The sequence below is a fragment of the Monodon monoceros genome, unplaced genomic scaffold (assembly GCF_005190385.1).
Source record: "Monodon monoceros isolate NGI ecotype Baffin Bay Population unplaced genomic scaffold, NGI_Narwhal_1 Super_Scaffold_3, whole genome shotgun sequence".
Classification (NCBI taxonomy): Eukaryota; Metazoa; Chordata; class Mammalia; order Artiodactyla; family Monodontidae; genus Monodon; species Monodon monoceros.
In genome coordinates, this window is record NW_021703780.1 from 66,910,982 (window position 1) to 66,929,840 (window position 18,859).

At 56.8% G+C, this 18,859-nt stretch overlaps 1 protein-coding gene across 3 annotated transcripts; it reads right to left on the minus strand.

Moving 5' to 3' along the window:
- Positions 1-1,431: 1,431 nt before the first annotated feature.
- On the minus strand, positions 1,432-17,111 carry ITIH4 (inter-alpha-trypsin inhibitor heavy chain 4). 3 transcript variants are annotated; one of them, XM_029241862.1, is made up of 24 exons: positions 16,986-17,105; positions 15,633-15,793; positions 13,499-13,603; positions 13,235-13,397; positions 12,986-13,096; positions 12,354-12,485; positions 11,473-11,589; positions 11,033-11,201; positions 10,807-10,932; positions 10,440-10,621; positions 10,160-10,345; positions 8,469-8,608; positions 8,079-8,233; positions 7,780-7,806; positions 7,445-7,498; positions 7,238-7,291; positions 6,877-6,963; positions 6,296-6,349; positions 6,073-6,099; positions 5,870-5,986; positions 4,583-4,757; positions 2,672-2,826; positions 2,452-2,548; positions 1,808-2,024 (listed from the first exon to the last, which is right to left on the minus strand). In XM_029241862.1, the coding sequence occupies exons 1-24, from the start codon at positions 17,070-17,072 to the stop codon at positions 1,955-1,957; spliced, it is 2,751 nt and encodes a 916-aa protein (XP_029097695.1). In that variant the 5' UTR covers positions 17,073-17,105; the 3' UTR covers positions 1,808-1,954. The 3 variants fall into 3 exon arrangements, with proteins under 3 accessions (XP_029097693.1, XP_029097696.1, XP_029097695.1); XM_029241860.1 differs by lacking the exon at positions 2,452-2,548 and having other exon boundaries at positions 1,432-2,024; XM_029241863.1 differs by lacking the exons at positions 2,452-2,548; positions 15,633-15,793 and having other exon boundaries at positions 1,432-2,024; positions 16,986-17,111.
- Positions 17,112-18,859: the final 1,748 nt, after the last annotated feature.

The following is an 18,859-nucleotide window of genomic DNA, read 5'->3' on the forward strand; positions in this document are numbered from 1 at the left end:
TCTGCCCAGTCCCACCTCGTCCTGGCTGTGCCTGTCCCTGCCTACAGCCTCTGAAGGCTCCCTGGGCTTTCAGGGTAGAAGCCAAGCTCCATGGCGAGGTGTACGCAACTGGTGCTGGCCTGGGGCTGCTTCCCCACCTCGCCAGCATTCCTTCCACCTCACCCCACGGCACTGCTTCCCTTTACCTTCCTGGACTCAGTGCAGTGTCCTGGCTCTGGCCCTGGTGTCCCTGCCCTCCTTTTCCACTGGGCTAACTTTTCTTTATTCTTCAAAACTCAACTCCAGTCCAATCCCAACCATGACACTACCAGGAAGCCTCCCCTGATATTCCTCAGGTTGGGCAAGATGCCTCCCTCTGGGCTCCTTGTGGCACCTGGTTGTCCTCTGGGTGGCAGCTGTGTCTGTCAGGTGCCCAATGTACCTGCAGCACTTGGCCCAGGGCCTGGACCAAGCAGGTGCTGGAAAGCATGCAGTGAACAAAACAGTGACATGCATGGACCTACTTCCAATTGCTCACAGAGAACTCACGCACTTCAGGTGCAGGCTGGGCCAGAAAGTCACCCAGGACCCCGCTGTTGTGGCACAAATGCCACAGCCCAGCCCAGGTGGCGGCGTCTCGTTCCGCTATGTCAGGGCCAGCCCCACAGCAAGTCCAGCGGAGCCCCCGAAGCTGCTCCCTTGTCTCGCTGAGCTCTTGTCTGAGCCCCTCTGAGTGACCTTCACGAAGTGACTCTGCCTGAGACCCCTGCCTGCCACCCAGGCTTGATGGGGAGGCAGTGGTGCAGGAAAGAGTGTTCCTGAGTGTTGGGCAAACTTGCTGCTGAAGACCCCTCCCTCCCACCGGCCTCTCTTCTACCCTTCTAGAAAGACTTACTCAGCAAACACCCTGTATAGCTCAAGAGCTGGGAAAAGAATGTTCTCCCTGATCTGGTTTGCTCCCTCTCAGCAAGCAAATGAACTCGTTTTCTGCTTTACCCTGGCTGCCAGGAAGCTCAGAGCAAAGCTTTTTTGCTGCTACAGCTTCCCCTACCCTGGTGTCTCTGATTTAACTCTCCTCCTGCTTGGCTCTTTTCTCTTATTTTCATTCTCATGTTTTTTGGTTTTATTCTCTTTATGCTTTTTATTTGTAAGCCAAAGACTTGTGTCATTTTTGAAGAAGTAGGTGAAATAATTATAAATGTTTTGAAAGTATGCTTTGCCTGTGCAAGAATTGGGTGGAATCTTTGGGGTGCCTAACCCTGGGGCACAAACAGGAGAGGAGACCCTCAACAGCCCAAGCTCCTGGGAACAGACCCTTGCTTCCCTCCTGGGACTGGGGCCTCATCTCTGTCTCCTCTGTCTTCCACTGCCAGCTTCTCTGCAAGGTGGTGAGAAGACAGGCCTGTTCCTGAGCACAGGTGTGAAAATCAAATTATGTCTGGCAAATCCCACTGCAAAAGGGCCCAAAAGTTTGCTGAGAATGACGAACTTCTACCCAGGTCACTTTTCTTCTTTTGAGTCAAAACTGGTTTTCATGGACCATGTCACCATAAAGCAGAGTGAACGCTGCTCCCAGGAGTGTTCTCCTGCCCTAGGCCCCCAGCAAGAGCAACGTTTTGACTGGGTGGTTTAAATCTCTCTAAATCTTAGTTTCCCCGCCTGAGAAATGAAGGGACCAGACTGAAAGCTCTCCATGGGCCTTACTGGCCTCAGGCTTTTGAAGGGTTGATGGCAGATGATTCTAATGTTACACACGCTACGTGTCCAGGGCGTGATCCTGAGGCTCTGGGATTTGGCCAGATGGGACCAGAGATGCCCACTCCCTGGGTTCACACCACCTCTCTTTATTTTAATGAGTGTAAATACCTCTCCCCATGATGTTACAGGACCCACAGGTGGCCCTGTGGTCGCAGGGTGGCAGCCATCTGCACCGAGCAGGCGGCACGGTGGGTGGGCATAACTCCTTGCATCAGAACTACAGCTCCACAGACCAGCAGGAAATCTCCGTTCCCGGGGGCCCCTCTTGGTAGTCCAGCTTGAGCTCTCTGGGATGGACAGACAGACAGGTGGTCAGCATGTCTCATGTTGGGTGGGAAGAGAGGGAGACAGCTAGGGATAGGAATGTGGAAGGTGGAGGGTCTTGGGGTCCCTTAGAGTTCCCTCCAGCACAGGCTGACAAGGCCTGGCCACCCAAGGGCACCCAGCTGTGTGTGGTCTCCAGGGGCCAGGGCTCTAGGAATTCAGGGGGAGTTTCCTACTGCTCCCAACTCACTCTAGTGATCTCTGGGCTGGTATGTTTTCTGTGGGTCTGAGTTGACCACCCTTTGTGGGGCCACTGAAAGCTGGGTCAGACTTGTCTAACCTGACACCTGACTGTCTAGTTCCCAGGCAGGGACAGAGGAGTGGGGGTCTCAGAGCCCGGCTCCCAGCCCCACCCCTGGCCGGGCTCAGTGGCCTGTTGTGCTGAGTCACCTGGTGGCAGAGTGGTCATGCCCCTGGACCCTCAGTGTTCGCTTGCTGTCACCTGCTGCTGCCAGGGGCTCCCAGAGCACGTCCTGGTAAAACTGGCCTGAGACACAAAGGGCGGCTCAGCGAGGAATAAAGATGGAGGGAGGCTGGGGGACGTGCAGAGGTGGTGGCATTGCCTGTTCACAGGCACAGGCGGTTTCTGATGACGTCCCGAGCCACGTACCAAGGGTCCCACTGACGTGGCTGGAGAAGCGGTCAGTGTCCCGCAGAAGGAGCCGGAGCCCCGCCCCAGGGCCGTCCCAGGACAGCAGGCCGATGGTCACTCTGTCAGGGCTGCTGAGCAGCAGAAGCCCCGCCTTGTCCATGGTCATCTTGAGACTGTGGGGAAACCTGTGTCCTGAGCAGGAAGGGAGGCAAGGAGGTGCCCGCAGGGGGCCTGGGCAGCAGCGTGGCAGTGGGCAGGGGCTGCCCTCCTGTCCTCAGGATCTCCTAGTGTGGCCTTTGGTGGAAGGTCCCTTCAGTCTTCTGGGCTTCAGTTTCCTCAGTCAACTGGGACCAAGGTTAACTCACTGATACCTGGTTATCCCAGCATTATATATATATATATATATAAACTTTTTTTTTTGTTTTTTTCCGTGCTGCACGGCATGCGGGACCTTAGTTCCCTGACCAAGGATCAAACCCATGCCCCTTGCAGTGGCAGCGCGGAGTCTTAACCACTGGACTGCCAGGGAAGTTCCCTATCCCAGGATTATTTATAACATGAGATAATGGTTCCTCTCCCTCTGGTTTTCTTAGATTTGGCTTCTCATGAATTATATGACTTAGGGGTTCAAGGATACATTTCCTCTGTCCCTTTTGTTTTTATGGCTAGTGCCACTTTCTTCTGATGATCAGTGTTTAATCATGTGTTTTAAGGTCTAGAAGGGCAAGTCCTTCTCGAATGCCTTCCTTTTTCACTTAAAATAATCTTTGAGATTATTACCACTTTTGTTTTCTTAGGAACGTTAGATTCCTTTAAGCATGTTGAATAAGACCCTGCTGTGACTCGGAGGTTATTTTCAATGGAAACGCGCTAAACTTACACCGTCTTGTTGACAGAGTTCAGTGTAAAAGCCGTGGTCTATTTTTCTTTACGTGCATCTTCTGCAGCTCATGAAAGTATGTGGACGTTCAGTCACCACGATTGATAGGAATCCTTTATTCCATCTTCTAGTGTGTATGTCCAAGGCACAGAAATGCTATTGATCTTTGTGTGTCTACCAGATAGCAGGAAACTAAGATCTTTTATGAAATTGGGAGCTTTTCAGGTGAGCCCCTCAGATTTGCCAGGTGTGCACTCATGTATCAAGTGGGAACCAGTCTCTTCGGAGGGGCTGGGTGAGAGGGAGCGGACAACATACTCAGCACAGGCTGGGGGGCTCAGAGAACATGGCTCAAAGAGGGCCAGGGTCGTTGGCCTCTCTCCCAGGCCCCTCGTGACTCCCAGAGCAGGAGAGCTACCTCTGCAAGGCTCCACACAGGGGAAGCCCCACAAGAAGAGGTCACCATCCTTCTCCACTACCCCCCAGCTGCCCGGTGTTGATGTCAGAGGGACCTGTCTCTCCTCAATAGAGCTTCAAAGTTAAGGATGACAATTGTAACCTCCCCTGATGGACAGCGCTCTCCAACCTCTCGTTGTCAGGGTTACCTCACCACATAGAGAGCGCACCTTCCCGCATGCCCAGTGGGCACCGTACTGTCTGTGGGCAAAGTGCTCCCCGACCACATTCTCTCACTGGACCATCCCCTCAGCCCTCTGACTCAGGGCCGGATGATTATCCCTAGTTAGAAGTGAGAGGGGCTAAGCAGCCTGCCTAGGGTCACTCAGCAGAGCAGCTCCAAACCACACCATCCCCTGCACAGGACAGTGACCTGGGTTAGGTGTGAGGGTAGCCAGGTCTCCGGGACAACCCCTTGGCACCCTCCAGAGCAGGAGGGGTAGGTACAGGGCTCTGTGCATCTCTGCCCCTCCTGTGGGTGCGGCCCACTGCAGAGGACTCATGCCCAGCCACTCCCTCCCCAGGCCTGTGGCGTCCCATCACCAGCTAACATGGGGTGAGGGGTCACCGCCGGTCCCCAGCTTGTGGCTTACCCTGGCATCACCGAGTACAGAGTTTTCTTCCACTTGTATGCAGAGCTTCTTCGGTTCCGAGTCACTACCACATGCTCAGGGGATGCACGAACCTGCAGCTGGGGTTTCTTGAAGGTCACCTCAATCCACGAGAAGTGGGCCTTCTCTGTCTCATAGTGGCCAGTCACCTCAATCCCTGAGAGGGCCGGGAGCAGAGAGGTCGAAGCTGTGGTCCCAGCTGGGCACTGGCCTGAACAGGTGGTCCCTCCGGCTACAACCCCCCGAGCTGCTCTTCACCCACTCACCTCCGGTCCCCTTCCCCAGCCTCCCCTCACACCACGGGCCTGCTTCCCACAGTCTTTCCACTCATCCCTTGGTTCCCTATAGCTTTGGAGGGGCCCCCAAGTCTTGGGTGACAGCCATCTTCAGACGAGCCCTCTGAGGAGGGAGGTCTCGTGTGAAGTCAGTAAACGCGCGTGAAGCCCCTGCAGTGTGCCTGACCCTGAGCTGGGCACCGTGGCCAAGAGTGGGAGGGAAAATCAGTGCTCCCTAGCCTCAGGGAGCAAACAGACTTCTGGGCCTGGCGTGATGAAGCGGGAGACAGTGTGTGAGGCCTGGGGGAAATGAGGAGGCCGTAGATGTTTGTTGACTGTGAGTGGCTCTGCAGGTGTGCATTTGAGCATCCCGAGTGCTGTGTGTCCCCACGTCTGACCTGACAGCTCAGCTCCACCCTTCTGGGGACTCGGGGGCAGGTCTGGCCAGCACATCTACCTCCTCCCCCCATTTGTTTCCTCCACACCCCCTACAGCCCCACCAGCTTCCTTCAGGGCTCTGTGCTTCTGCCTACCCCTTCCTCTACCTTGTGGACCCCCCATTTCTCTGCCAAGGCCCAGTCACCCCCATATGACCCTGTGCAGCCTCCCCTGACCCTAGGACAGCTCTCATCTCCTCCTCTGGGCTTGTCTCCACGGCGCTCTGGGCACGGACGACAGGCCCCTGTGCTGCTCTGTGCCCAGGCCTGTCTCCCCAACCCTGAAGTATGGCACTGCCTGGGGGCAAGCCCACATCTGGTCATCCTGGGGTGCAGGCCACTCAGGCCTGCATATGTGGTGCCCAGTGAAAGGTGTGTGGGGAAGACGTATGAGCACAAGTGTCGGTGCTCAGGGGCGTGGCCATGTTACTACCTGGGACGAGGACTGCCCGTGAGTCTCTGTGGGCAGGTTTCCCACCGTTTTTTCTGGGGTGGGAAGTTGGGGGTGCATGGTGCCTGGGTCTCTCTGGGTGTATGACTGGGTGTGCACCTCTCACCTTGGCCAGGGTCTGAAAGCAGGTTTGTCGGTCCCTGAGAGCGCTTGAGGTCCACACAGAGCCGGTCCACACTCTGCCCAGGCAGCAGCAGGATGACGGAAGGAGGCTGGATGGGGGCTGGGACAGCAGGTGTGGTTCTGGGGGCAGGTAGAGCAGGCTGGGGGTGAGGACGGTGAGGGGGGCTGAGGGGAGCTGGCACTTACCGGGGTGTGGGGATGCCGTGGTTGTTTCTGAAAGAAGAAGAAGTCTGGGTTTAGGCAGCCCCTTCCTGGGGAGGGGTGGGTTGAGGAATGGAGTAGCAGATGGGTGTGGCAGGGCTCCCTCTCCATCGAGAAACCCCCGCGACAGGTTCGTAGAGCTCCCCGGGCTGTTCCCTCCCAGGCTCTCCCTGCTATGGGGCCAGAATCTATTGCTGCCTGGAGGTACCTTTGATTCTTAAGTCCATGTCATGTTCATCAAGAAATGAGGTAGCTGATAGCCCTGACGCAGGCATTAGTGCAGGAACAGCCAGGAACAGAAAGGGAGAAGGCAGTCAGGATTCAAAGCAATCGGCAAGCCCTCCAGCCATCACTGCCACCTGCCACCCACCAAGCTGCAATACCACAACCCCTGCCACACCTACACCCAATCTGGACGAGCCTTTGCAAAGAGATTTTTCAACCAGAAGAGCATGCTATTAGGGAAAACGCTGAGGAGACAGGGTCCAGCCGGGCCCTGCGGCTGTGTCTGAGTCCAGATTTGGAGATCAGAAACAGCTCAAGGGACTACTCCTGGCTTTGGGAATGGAGGAAACCTTCCCTTTCTAGAATGTTCCATCCAGAGCCAGCCTCCAGAGTGTAATGAATCCAATTCAGTAAAAATAAAGGACACGTTATTTAATGTCATACCTTACAGCAACTCTCCCTGGTCTGTGCCTAGCCCTGTGCTTGGTGCTTTATCTCATCCAACTCTATGGGCAGGTTCATCTTGAGGAAACTAGGCCCTCAGAGGGTCAGAAAGCGGCTTACGTGACATCACGTCTGGTGGCGTTGGTCTCCAGGGCGTACGGTGGGGTGGATAAGGAAGATGAGGAGGATTAAGAGGTCCAGGTGGTCCTAATCTCGTTGGGAAATTGTACAGTTTATCGAAAACTCCAGTTTTGGAAAAGTTGACACATGCAGTCTTTTCTCAAGCAGTGCCATGGGTCCCCACACCCAGGGCTCTGGGACCCACCCCAGAAGAGGGACGTGGAGAAGGCAAATGGCTCCCCTCCCCACACCCGACATTCTGGGAGAAATTCAAAGCTGGAACAATGGACTCTTCTTGAACTCCTCCCTGCTGGGATATCGGCCCCCCCTTGCCCCACTCTGGCAGTGCCCCTCAAACTACCTTGTCCTCTCCAGCCTCTTCTTTTAGAAAACACAGGGTCTGCACTGCTGCCTCCTAATCGGACACAACTGGATTTGAGTCCCAGCCCTGCCACCAGCTAGGCGAGACAAGAGTCACTCCCCCCAACAGCCAGGGCAGAGCCCAGTCTGTGGCCAGGTTCAAGGTTCCGTAAACAGCCCCTTCCTCTATCCTGTCCTCTTTTGCTACCTGATACTCTGGACGCTTTGCCTCCCACGGAATGATATCTGAAGAGAGTGTGACCTGGAAATCAGAGAGACCTGGGTTTGCTTCTGGGCCCCCCTTTCTGGGGCCCCCAGTGGGATGGGGGTCTGTGTCCCTAGTGTCCAGGACAGGGCCTGAGTGGCAACCAATATGAATGAACAGGTAACTAAATGCACCAGCGTGCTTGGGCAGAGGACACCCCCTCCTGAGCAGGGCTGGGTTGGAGAGGCCCCGGCTAGCAACCTCACGGTCGCTGTACCATAGGCCCTGTGTCAACCAACAGTCACCCAGGCCAGCCTTAGAGGGTATTAGGCCCTTACCTGAGTGGACGTTCCTGTGTCTGTTTTCTGGTTAAGACAAAAAGAGGGAGAAAGAGAGAGACACACTGTCAGGGTGGTTTTGATAAATTTGAAGTGCTTCTGTTTCACCTTGCTTCCCAACCCCAGCACTACACAGGTGCAGTGAACATGCAGGGGTCAGGAGACCTAGCCTCAGTTTCCTCATCAACGAAATAGGGTAAGTCTCCTGGGAGTCTGTGGGTGGCAGGGGTGGCGTCTTGGTCGGGATGTGGGGAGGGGCTGGGGAAAATGCTGGGTCAAAACTCTGCTGCCACACCCACCATTTTCCACGGGTTTCTCAGCAACCTGAGACTGTTCTTGACCTTCGGGTTTGGTGATCACCATGGACGTGAGTGGGGTGACAAAACTGTAGCTGAGCGACAAGTTCAGAGCTCGGGCCTCAAGAGCCTGCTTCTCAGCATCTAGCGTGGAGACTCTGCAGGCGGAGGAAACCAGTGGCTCAGCAGGCCCCGGGGTGCCCAGTCAGACTCTCCCTCCCTTCCAGACCCCTCTAGGAAGCTCCCACTGGGGGTCTGGAACTCAGACACGATACCGCCACCCCGTCTCCATGCCTAGCGCCAGCTATGCCTGCCCCACCGGTGAAGAGCCTGGGGAAGTGCTGAGACCGTGTGTGGCCACCCCAGTGGGCCCTGGAGGGTGTGTCCACCCACATTTGCTCCAGCAGTTGCTGGATGGTCAGGTACGCCCACAGTCTCTCCATGAAGCTGTGGAAGATGTATCTGGGGCTCCAGAACGCCTCCTCCTGCTCTGCCACGCGGGACTCCGTTACAAAGGTGATGTTCTCCATGTGCTGGAAAGAGGGGCCCAGCCAGGGCGGGAGCAGTGAGGGTGTGACGTCTGCACCTGGCCTGGCGCTGCCCAGCAATGCCACGAGAAACCTGGCGGGGGCAGCGTTGGCTGCAAGGCCACATTTCCTTTGAGTAGAGTGGAGGGTAGGGAGTGTGTTTAGGGGTGTGAGGGGCTCAGCCACAGAGCCTCCAAGGATGACAAGGAGGTGGAGATAAAAGGGAGCAAACTATCCCAGGTGCTACACAGCAGGCGCAGAACCAGCAGCTGCATGAATTTTGCCTTCTCCACACATACAGCTATTTGTTTGATGGTTTTTCTCCAATGAACTTTAAATAGACTAACACTCTTGGTCTTGACCCGAGCAATAATACCTGTGAAATCTTAGGTCTGTGGTTCGAGTTATTTTTCAGAACACATTAAAATAAATACATAACTAAACTACTAAAACAAAGGCATGTTTGTTTGTAAACTACTCCAAGTCACCTTGGGTTCTGCACTTTGGGAACCCCTGGCCTCCAGGATATCAGCAGCTAACATACATGGAGTGTTTATACCAGGCGAGACCTTAATCCCCACTGCAGCTTTACCAGGTGTGGGAGAGGTGACTTACTTTCATTTGTATACAGCAGGAAACTGAGGCACAGGGAGCTTAAGTGCCTTGCCCCAGGTCTCACCTCTGGGAGATGGCAGAGCTGGAAGTGAAGCCGGGCAGGCTGGCCACAGGGCATGCCCTGCCCATCATGACACTTGGCTACTTCTCCTGAGACGAGGCCCTGGGCCCCCCATGCCCGCTTGCCTAGCCCACCTGCTATTCTCCCCACACGTGCTGCCTGCCTGCCACGCAAGCCTGGAACATTCCTCCGTCCCTCCACCATCTGGCCTCTGCCACCCTCTACTCACCTCTCAGTCTTAGCTGAGCCTCCTCTGGGAAGCCCTCCCTGATCCCCGAATTTATCCAGCCTGTAGCTCCTTGTTTGTGTGACAATTTACCCATGCTGTCTCTCCCGTGAGGGCAGTATCCCCAGGGCCTAGAGAAGTGCTGTGTTTCTCTTTGTGGAATGAGAGGGCCTCCCATGGCACAGAGGCAGGGGAGGCTGGGCGAGGACAGGACACCACATGGTGAGCTGGGTTCTTGACCCGGCTGCAGTGGGGCCCAGGGCAAACCACCTGCTCTGCCTGGATGTCAGGCTGCTCATCTGTGAAATGGGAGCAGCCCTCCCTGCCTGACTGTAACCTCAGAGGGCTGGTGTGAGGACAGGAGGGGATGCCAAGCACCTAGTGCCCTTGGGAACAGCAGCAGCAGCACTGACTGACCATGGAGTGTCTGCCACATGCCGGCCCCACACAGGTGCTCTCGGAAAATCACATCATCTCACTGAACCTCTACCAGGAGCCAACACGGTGGGGGATGCGTCATCCCCAAGTGGCAGAGGGCACTCTGCAACTTGCTCAAGGTCAACCGGCTGGAGTCTGGCAGGGCTGGGGTTTGAACCCAGCCGCTGACTGCTTGCCCCGGCTGCCCTTCCCCTCCAGGATGGCTGGCCATACCTACCAGCTGCCCCCTGACTTTGGCTGAGAACACATCAGGGCTCTGGTCCCGGAGCTTCCCGGCTACCACCAACTCGGAGCCCTTGAAGAACAGCCGGAAGGCGTCCTGTGTGACCGCCTCCACGGTGTTGCTTGGGTACTCGAAGGCCACCGATGTCATCAGTGGGTTGGCCACCTCTTGGTAGAAGTCCTGCAGGGTGGGGGTGTCATGAGGGCCGTGCTGGGGTCTGCCCGCCTGTAGTGCCATCCCTTGCTCACGTGGCCCAGCAGGGGCGCATGGGCACCTGGAGTTGCAGTGCGGAGTCCGAGTCCTCATAGATGCGCCGGGCCAGGCCACCGTTGTCCAGTGCCAGCTTCTCCAGGAAGGCGTAGCTGACGTCGAAGCCGAAGCCCAGGCAGAAGAGGCTGTGCTGGCCATCTATGGCTTCCTGAACGTTCTTCTGGATCTTTGAGGGGTTGGTTTCCCCTGGACCCAGTGGTTTGGGAAAGGGGTGAGAAAACAGTGATTTGCTCAACAGATATTTCTGGAATCTCAGAGCCAGAGGGGCCTCAGAGATCCCCCCTCCCTGCCCCAGGTGCCACAGCAAGCCGGGCCAGAGCCCAGCTACTCCCTCTGGGCAGCACGTCCTGGGGCTGCTGGCAGTGCCTCACCCACAGTGGGGTCGCCGTCGGTGAGGAGGATGATGAGGGTGACGCTTCCTGCGGGCAGCAGCTCCTCCCGGTTGGCTCTCTCTAGCAGCTGCACGGCCATCAGTATCGCATCGTTTATATTGGTCCCTGTGGGGCACACACTCTTAGGGTGGCTCCCAGCAGGGTGCCCCAGGCTGGGCTCAGTGCCCTGGAAGTTGCGACCGTGCAAGGCTGCAGAGGCGCTCACCTCCCTGGGCCTGGATGGCAGTGGCGTAGCTCTTGGCCTCATTCATGTTCTCAGCCGAGGCTGCCACTAGCTGTGGCTTCCACGGGGTTGCTTCCCCACTGAAGCTGATGAGGTTGAACTGGTCACGGGGACCGAGGTCACCCAGAATCTTGATGAGGGCTTCTCGGGTCTGGTCAGGGGAAGGGGACACAAGGTGGGTGTCTCAGTGGGGCCTCCCTGGGGGCTCATGTGCCCTTGGGCTGCACCCCCAGGCTCACATCTGCAGTGAGGACATGGTGAGTGCTCTAGCGGCAGGACCTGCCCCAAACTCTGACCAACCTCGATCCATGGGAGCCCCCTACCTAGGAAGATGGAGGAGGGCAGGTCTGCCTGTTCAACCAGAGCTGATGGTGTGGGACATCTGTGAGTTTTCAGGACCCTGCCTGGCCCATGGGACCCACCTGCTGGATTTTCCTGCCGCTCATGGAGCCGCTCTTGTCAATGACAAAGATCACGTTCTTGGGTATCGTGGCCAGGTGCTCAGGGGCAAAGTAGTGCACAAAGTAGCCATTCTCGATCTGCGACCAGAGTGAGACACACCCAGGTGTAAGAGCTGCAGCCCTGCCCTGCCCCTAACCAGCCTCATCCCCAGCCCTGGGGCTCCTCTGCTCTCTTCATCCCATCCCCCTCCATCCCTGTCCCACCATTAACCTCCCCAAATCCTTGCCATACTTTAGGGTTTAGTCCAGCCCCTCCCTTGCAGGCTTCCCTGCTCATGCATAGCCCACCAGAACTCTACCCCTACTTTACCTCTTACTTGTTTTAGTATTTGAGGCAGCTTATACTAAAAGGTTCAGACATAATAAACCTGAGATCCATCAAAAAAGTGAAGAATCCAAAAACAAGGTCCATCTATGGCTTCCTGCATGTTCTTCTGGATCCTCGAGGGGTGGGTCTCCCCTGGACCCAGTGGTTTGGGAAAGGGGCGAGAAAACAGTGATTTGTTCAAAAATAAAGGGGAAGCACAATGATGCCAGAAACTTGTGTGAAAGAAGGTACTGTAATTGAACATAAATGTGAACTGTGAGTCTCCTGGCAGCCAAGGCTACAACGGAAACCCTGCAGGGCAGTTCTTCAGCAGAGACAAACTTTCTTCCCTCCGAAAGAGAACTGTTTCAGGGACAACACAACTAAACTGCCTGTTTGCCGTCTGTGCTGCCCCTGGTGCACACTGGTAACTAGGGGTGGCTATTTTGTCTTTTCTTTTAGAACCCCCAGGCTCAGGTCCTTGAGGGTAGATGGACTTTTTGGTGGCTCAGCTCTTCTCTGAAGCCCACACAACCTGAATGGAACCCCCGGAGAGAGTCCGGTCCACATCATAGCGGACGATGAAGTTGCCATCCAGGACTGTGTCCTGCTGCTGCTCTGGAGACTTTTGCTGCTGGGACGGCATCGGCTTGAATCGGACATGAGCCTGGAAAAATGACCAGGCTGAAGTTGGGAGGAGCAGCAAGCCCATGTCAACAACACCCCTCACCCCCATCTGAAGAGAGAATTCCAGGAGGCAGCCTTGGGTCAAATTCCAGAGAAATTTCTCTCCAGCTGAGCTATCAGATAGACTGCCTCCATGTAGGGGAGTGGGTACAAGTGAATCCCCTGCTCCTAGATCTGTGCAAGCAGAGGCTGGGCTCAGGATGTGTGCGTCCAGTCAGCTCCTCCTCCCTACCTGGTCCTGGGACCCTGACATCAGTCGTCTCTCTCTCCCGATCTCAGGGTTCAAACCAGCACCCACCATCCTTCCCCAGGCCTTGCCCTCCCCATCTGCCAAATGACAGCACGGACACAGGAACTTCACAAGTCCCTTTAGCTCAGAGATTCTGCCCAATGGTCCCACTCTCTGGAAACCCAGGCCCATAGAGCCAGCCTGAAGACAGGCCCCTGGGAACTCTCACCCGCAGACCACAGCAGGCCCACCTTGGTCTTGTTCTGTGAGGTGGTGAGGGCCTCTGCCAGTTCATTGGTCATGAAGGTGCTCTCTGTCTCCAGAAAGCTGATGCCCTGAGGCTCAAAGATGTAAATGTCCATCTAGAGGCAAGAAGTGGGTTACTGGGTCTGCTGGGGGACAGGGCTGGCCCCCACAGGAGGCAGAAGGGGAAGCAGGGGCCGCCCTCAGGAGAGTGAGGTCATCTAGGAGGGCTTCTAAGAGGAGGCGGCACCAGGTACCTGCAGGTGCTTGACCAGCTGCTGGGGCTGGACTTTCAGCAGCAGCTCGTACGCTCCCAGATGCCGCACCAGGAGCTCCTCATACACCAGCTCGAAGGTGATCTTGGCAGCGGGCGCCACACTGACTGACACCTGGAACCGCTCTGTCTTTCTCCCAGTGGCCCTGGGGGAAGAGGGCATCAGGTCTGCCCCTCAGACCTGGGGCGGCTGAAGGCAGGGGCAGCCCCCACCCCCACAGGGTCCTCCCCACCCCGTCGGGCTCACTTGACGAGGCCTGCGCTCTCTCCCCTCTCCACAGCCGCGCTGTATTGCTCCTGGGCTGCAGCCTTCTCCTTGATGTTACCGGGGTAGGTCACACCATCAATGTTCCTGGGGCAGGAGGGAGGGAGTTGTTGAGAGCCCAGTGGGGGAGGCTCCCTGCAATCCTGCCTCCTCCGGGACTTCACGTGCCTCTTGACAGACTGACTCCCATCTTTACCTGAGCCCACCCGTTTATCATGCACCTACTGTGGACACGACTCTGTGCGGGGCCCGGTGTCGATGGGGGCTCTGCAGGCCTCCATCTACCCTGAGACGTGCACTGTGTCGGCAAACATGCTTTTTACTAAACAACTGGGATGAAGGCTGCAGGGGAGGCAGGTCCCGGCCTCTCTTCTCCCTTCCTGTTGGGCTCCACGTCCCAGTTGCCCCTTCCATCCCACAGACTGTTCTCAGAGGAACTGGTCAGCCACCAGCGAGATCTCTGAGCCACAGTTCACTCAGCCCCGTGGGGCAGACCCAGCAGGAGGGAGATGCCGGCTCCCGGGCCAGTGGAGACACAGGACTGAAGGCTCTGACCCCTCTCCCCCATGGCTGCCCCCTCTTCCAACACTGGACAGGCCACTCTGCAGAGAGGTTGGCCTCCGGGGAAGGAAGTTTTGGACAACTGGTGGACAGGGCTCCTTGGGGCGTGCAGACAATCCTAGTGGCCGTTTCTGGGGACTGAGAGTGAACTGGCAGGCAAACATAAGCCTGCTTTGTCTGGGGGTGGTGTGAGAGGGTGAGAGTGTACAGGGGGGGAGGGGGGGCAGCCAGGACCTCAGGACCAAGTGTCCTTCCTCCACACCCTCCTGACCTCCCTGGTCAAATTTAACTCTGGGCTAGGGATTGGGCTGCTGCTGGGCTGCAGGGCTTCTCCTCCCAGATGTCCAATTTGGGATCCCAGAGCAGGGCACCCTGCCCCCTGCTTCCCTATCTCATGCAGCAACAGGAGCTGGGCCCAGAGAGGGGTGCAAGTCCAGGGCCCTCAGAAGATGTGATGGGCCTGAAACCTCGTAACTTGCCGGCCGTGGCACCCACATGGGGGGCGGGGTGCAGCCTGTGAAGTTGGGCAGCACAGGCCTGGCTCCAGGGTGAGGAAATCAAGGGCTGCTGGAGGGGGTTGCGGGCAGAGAGATGAGGAGCCAACCATAGGGACCGGACCCCCACTGCAGGTTTTCAGGGGTCCCAGGGTGCACTGGTGACTCCACCTGAGATACACGCTCTCTGCCCCACCCATCGCCCTCCCTGAGTTTCTGGGATCAGCCTCTCTCTGGCCTGTCCTCAATCACTGCCTCTCCTGCGGGGCCAGGGACAGAGAGTTCTCTTGCATTTAGTAAACATTGCAAAACTCGGTTGGGAAGGGTGGGGGAGGACAGTAGAGACAAGGTAAGGATCATCACCTGCTTACAGAGTCCACAGAAACCCCAGGGGCCTCCCAATGCAGCTTCTGACCCAGAGCAGAGCCACCCTCTGCAGTATCCCAGTTGGAGGTGTGGGGGGGATGAGCCTGGCTTAGAACTTCTGTGACAAGGAGGTGGTCCCCCTCCTTGAGGCACTGCTTCATTGTGGGGCAGCCCAGGGGTTAGGAAGTTTTCTGTATTCTGAGCTGGAATCTGCCTTTTGGTGACTCCCTTCTGCCTGGGCTTGGCCTCAGGATGCCCTAAGTCTGTACTTCTCAAAGGCAAAGACACAAAGATACCGTGGTTCTCCATCTGCCACCTGGGCAGCACTCAGGGAAAATGGATGAACAGATGGAGAGATGGATGGTGGGAGGGACCAACGGAGGGAGGGATGAAGGCACAGCGGAGGGAGGGATGAAGGATGGATGGAGGAAGGGAGGGAGGAAGGGATACAGGGAGGGAAGGAGGGAGGGAGGGAGGGAGGGAGGGAGGGAAACGTCTCTGAGAATGAATGAAGTTACTGGCTAAAGCCTCTGCTCCCTGTATTGCCTACAGGTGGAGCACACACGCCTCAGGCATATATCCTGGCACATCTCACATCAGGAAGATGCCCTCTCTTCCTGATCTGGCACAGGGACCATGGTGTCACAGTGCTGGATTGGGGAGGGGGACGAGGAGGAGAGCAGGAGGGCACCTACATGGAGAAGTTGGTGATAAAGGCTTTCTTGGGAAGCTCCATCTGGAAGGTGACCTCCTGCAAAGTACTGGCCTTGTTGACCACCCGGCTGGTGACGACTGTGTGGGCAAATCGGGATGAGACCCTGGAGTCTACAGTGAGGCTGTAGATGTCGATGTCATTCTGGACCAGTGGAGGAGGAAAGGAAAGGGTAGGACTGTTCAATGTTCTTCAAGAGTGGGCCTTGACCTTGGTCCCAGACCAAGCCCTGGCCCCCAACCCCAAGCGAGACACTGATCAAGCCTCAGGCAAAATTCCATGAAGCATTTCATTTGTGAACTTTCATCTCAGATCAGAGGCAGCTGTGTGCTTCATTCCCCATCCTACAGTGCCACGGGGCAGGGATCAGTCTGTCTTGTTCAGTGGGGGCCACAGTGCCCCTTGGAGAACAAGCAGGCAAGGGGTGGGGGGTGGAGCCTGAGCCCCACTGTGTCTGGGAGGAACTTACTTATCCTTGGGGCAGAGGTGAGTGGCAGAGGGTCCTGTTAGGTCAGGAAGCTTCCATGCCATCTTAGCTCTGCCCAGTGAAAGGGCAGTGAGCAAGTCCTGTGACTGGAGAAAACAGCCCCTGCCAGCCTCCCCCCAGGGGCCTGCAGGAGCTGGGAGAACTGGAAGGTCCATCTCTAAGGCGGGCATCTTCTGCTTTGCCCCCTTTTCCCTGCAGCATTGGGCCTCTCCTGTTGCCCTGTCCACAGGGCACTCCCCCAGGCATGTGTTTCGCTCAAGGTCTGCGGTCTCCAAGGAAGGGCATGTGCAAACAGGCAGAGCCTACACATCTCTCGCCCGCCTGCCATGTGGCACACTTGTGCTTAGCACAGAGGTGTGTGGCGGGCCGTGTGGCTTGTTTACACGTGAGTGTCTGCTCCATGCCAGACACTGTACCCAGCATTTTACAACACTATAGGTTTCCTCTTCACCACAAACTTCCAAATAGTTCTATTACTACCTTGTTCTACAGATGAGGAAAAAGAGACACGGAAAGCATCCATGACTTCCGAGAGGTCACGCAGCCAGGAGGCGTAAGCTGGGCTCCTGAGGCCCATTCTTACCCGCCCCACCCACTGCCGCCCTCCAGGGCAACTTGTTAGGCTGCACTTCCTCCCCGTGAACTGGGGATACCAGGATCACCCCTTCTTGTAAGTGGGGGACTCTCCATAGAGCCCTCAGGGTGGTGCCTGGTGGATGGGCAGCACGACTTCTCTGCACACACACTGACCCGTGCTCACTTGCACACACCGAGGTTCTCCTCCCCTTCACCCACTTGTCCCACTCACGCTCAGGTGCACACATACAGGAACCCGTGGACACCCGCTACCTTTTGGGCCCTGAGGGTCTGGAGGGTGGCCAGCGAGAGCAGGACCAGCATGATGCCGCAGGCGCGGCCAGGGGCTGGGGTCTTCATTTTGGCTCTGGTGCCTGGCAGGCCGCTTCTGAACTTGAGAGGAAGAGCGGAATGAATTTGTAACTTGCTCGCTGCCCCGCCCCTGTGGGGGCAGGTTCTGGGAAATTGGGATCTGCAAGCCAAACACTGCAGTGGCCTCAGATAAGCAGGCAAACTGTGAATGTCCTGTGGACCTTGGCTGGGGATGGGAACATGTACTGAGCAGGAGCAGGCTCAGGTGGGAGTTAGGTGCTGGCGCCCCTTCTGAATGGTCCAGAATCTGACCAAACCACCACCACCCCTTGCACGGCTCATCTTGCCGACAGGCTCCCTAGGACTGGAGGACGTAGCAGTGAACTGGCCTGCTCTCCATAAGCCCAGCCTGGGAGAAGCACAGGCGTGGCTGGGAAGAGGAGGGCCAGAGGGTGGTTTGCAGGAGGCAGGGGCCTGGAAGTCAGGTCAGTGTGACTGGGCAGTGGGACCCCAAATGCACCAAGCAGCCCTTGGGGTGCCTGAGTGGGGCAAGATCTGCTGGGGCCAAGGCAGGATGGATACACCTTATTTCTGGGATGAGAGAGGCTAGGTCAAGGAGCCCCCCTTCTCTCTGCTGGGGCCTCAGGATGCTGTTTGGGCCCCATTATTCTAGCCAGGACTCTTGGTGCAACTCCAGCAAGGCCTCTGAAACAAGATCTGCACTTGGCAATACAAACCGAGGGCCATAAAGACGCCCACACGTGGTGGCCCAGAAGTCTCGCTCTGGGGAATCTCCTGAGGGAAGCATGGAACAGAGAGAGCACAGAGCTCCTGAAGGGGACGATGTTCAGGTGGCCTACACGGAGGTCAGCCGTGTCAAGGGAGCCCGTGAGTCACGCCTGGAGTGAGAAACGGCAGAACGTTGATCTGTCAGCATGCCAAGGCAGTGCCGGTGTCGTGGGCTCAGACCACAGGAGGTGGCTGGAGGGCCTGGGGTAGGATTACAGATGATGTTTTTTCAATTTTCCTTTAATAAAGTTGAAAGACTGCTTTCATAACAAGTAGCAATAAAGCGAATAAATACTAGGGGATCTGGATGCAGCTGGTGCTTATGTCCCTGTGGCTCTGGGAAAGCTTGGCTCCTGAGTCTGGGGCCACAGATGGGATAAAGATGCTTCAGAAAAGTGGCCAGGTGCCAGATCCTTGGTTGGGGAAGGAGGACTCAGTGACACTATCCCGGGGTGGGAACTGGGGAAGGGTACCATCTTCAGGGCCTACTTGGGACCCTGGGGCAGTGACAGGCTTGCAAGGGCCGGGAAGGGGGTTCCTCCATTAGCCCTGCCTCGGTCAATGCCAGTAGCATCTGCCCCAAGGGAAGGAAGCTGGGTCTGTGGCTACAAGTAAATATTCCCCTTCCTTAGCATGACTTAGCCAGAAGCCTCACCTCTGGGCGCATCTATACAGCTCTCCCTTTGACTATGGATGTGATTGGGATTACTCGGGAAGACATACCCGTTCAGCAGTCTGGGGAAAGAGCCTCCCCAGGAACTCAGCGAGCAGGCCCAGGCCTGGTCGCCACAGAAGGTCTGCTCCCTTGGGGCACAGAGCATGGACCCAGCCTGGAAACAGCTATATAAGGAGGCCGGGCTGGCCAGGAATGCGGGAAAGGGTCTGTGCAGTCCGCTCCACCTGCCCAGGGGACAGGCGGGACTTCCCTGTAGGCACTGGCCCCGAGCCAGGCACTGTAAGCCCAGACCCTGCCAGTCCATCTCCGGACAGTCTGTGGTCTTGCTGTCACAGCTGGACAGGCCTCTGCAGTCCCCTGAGTCTGACAG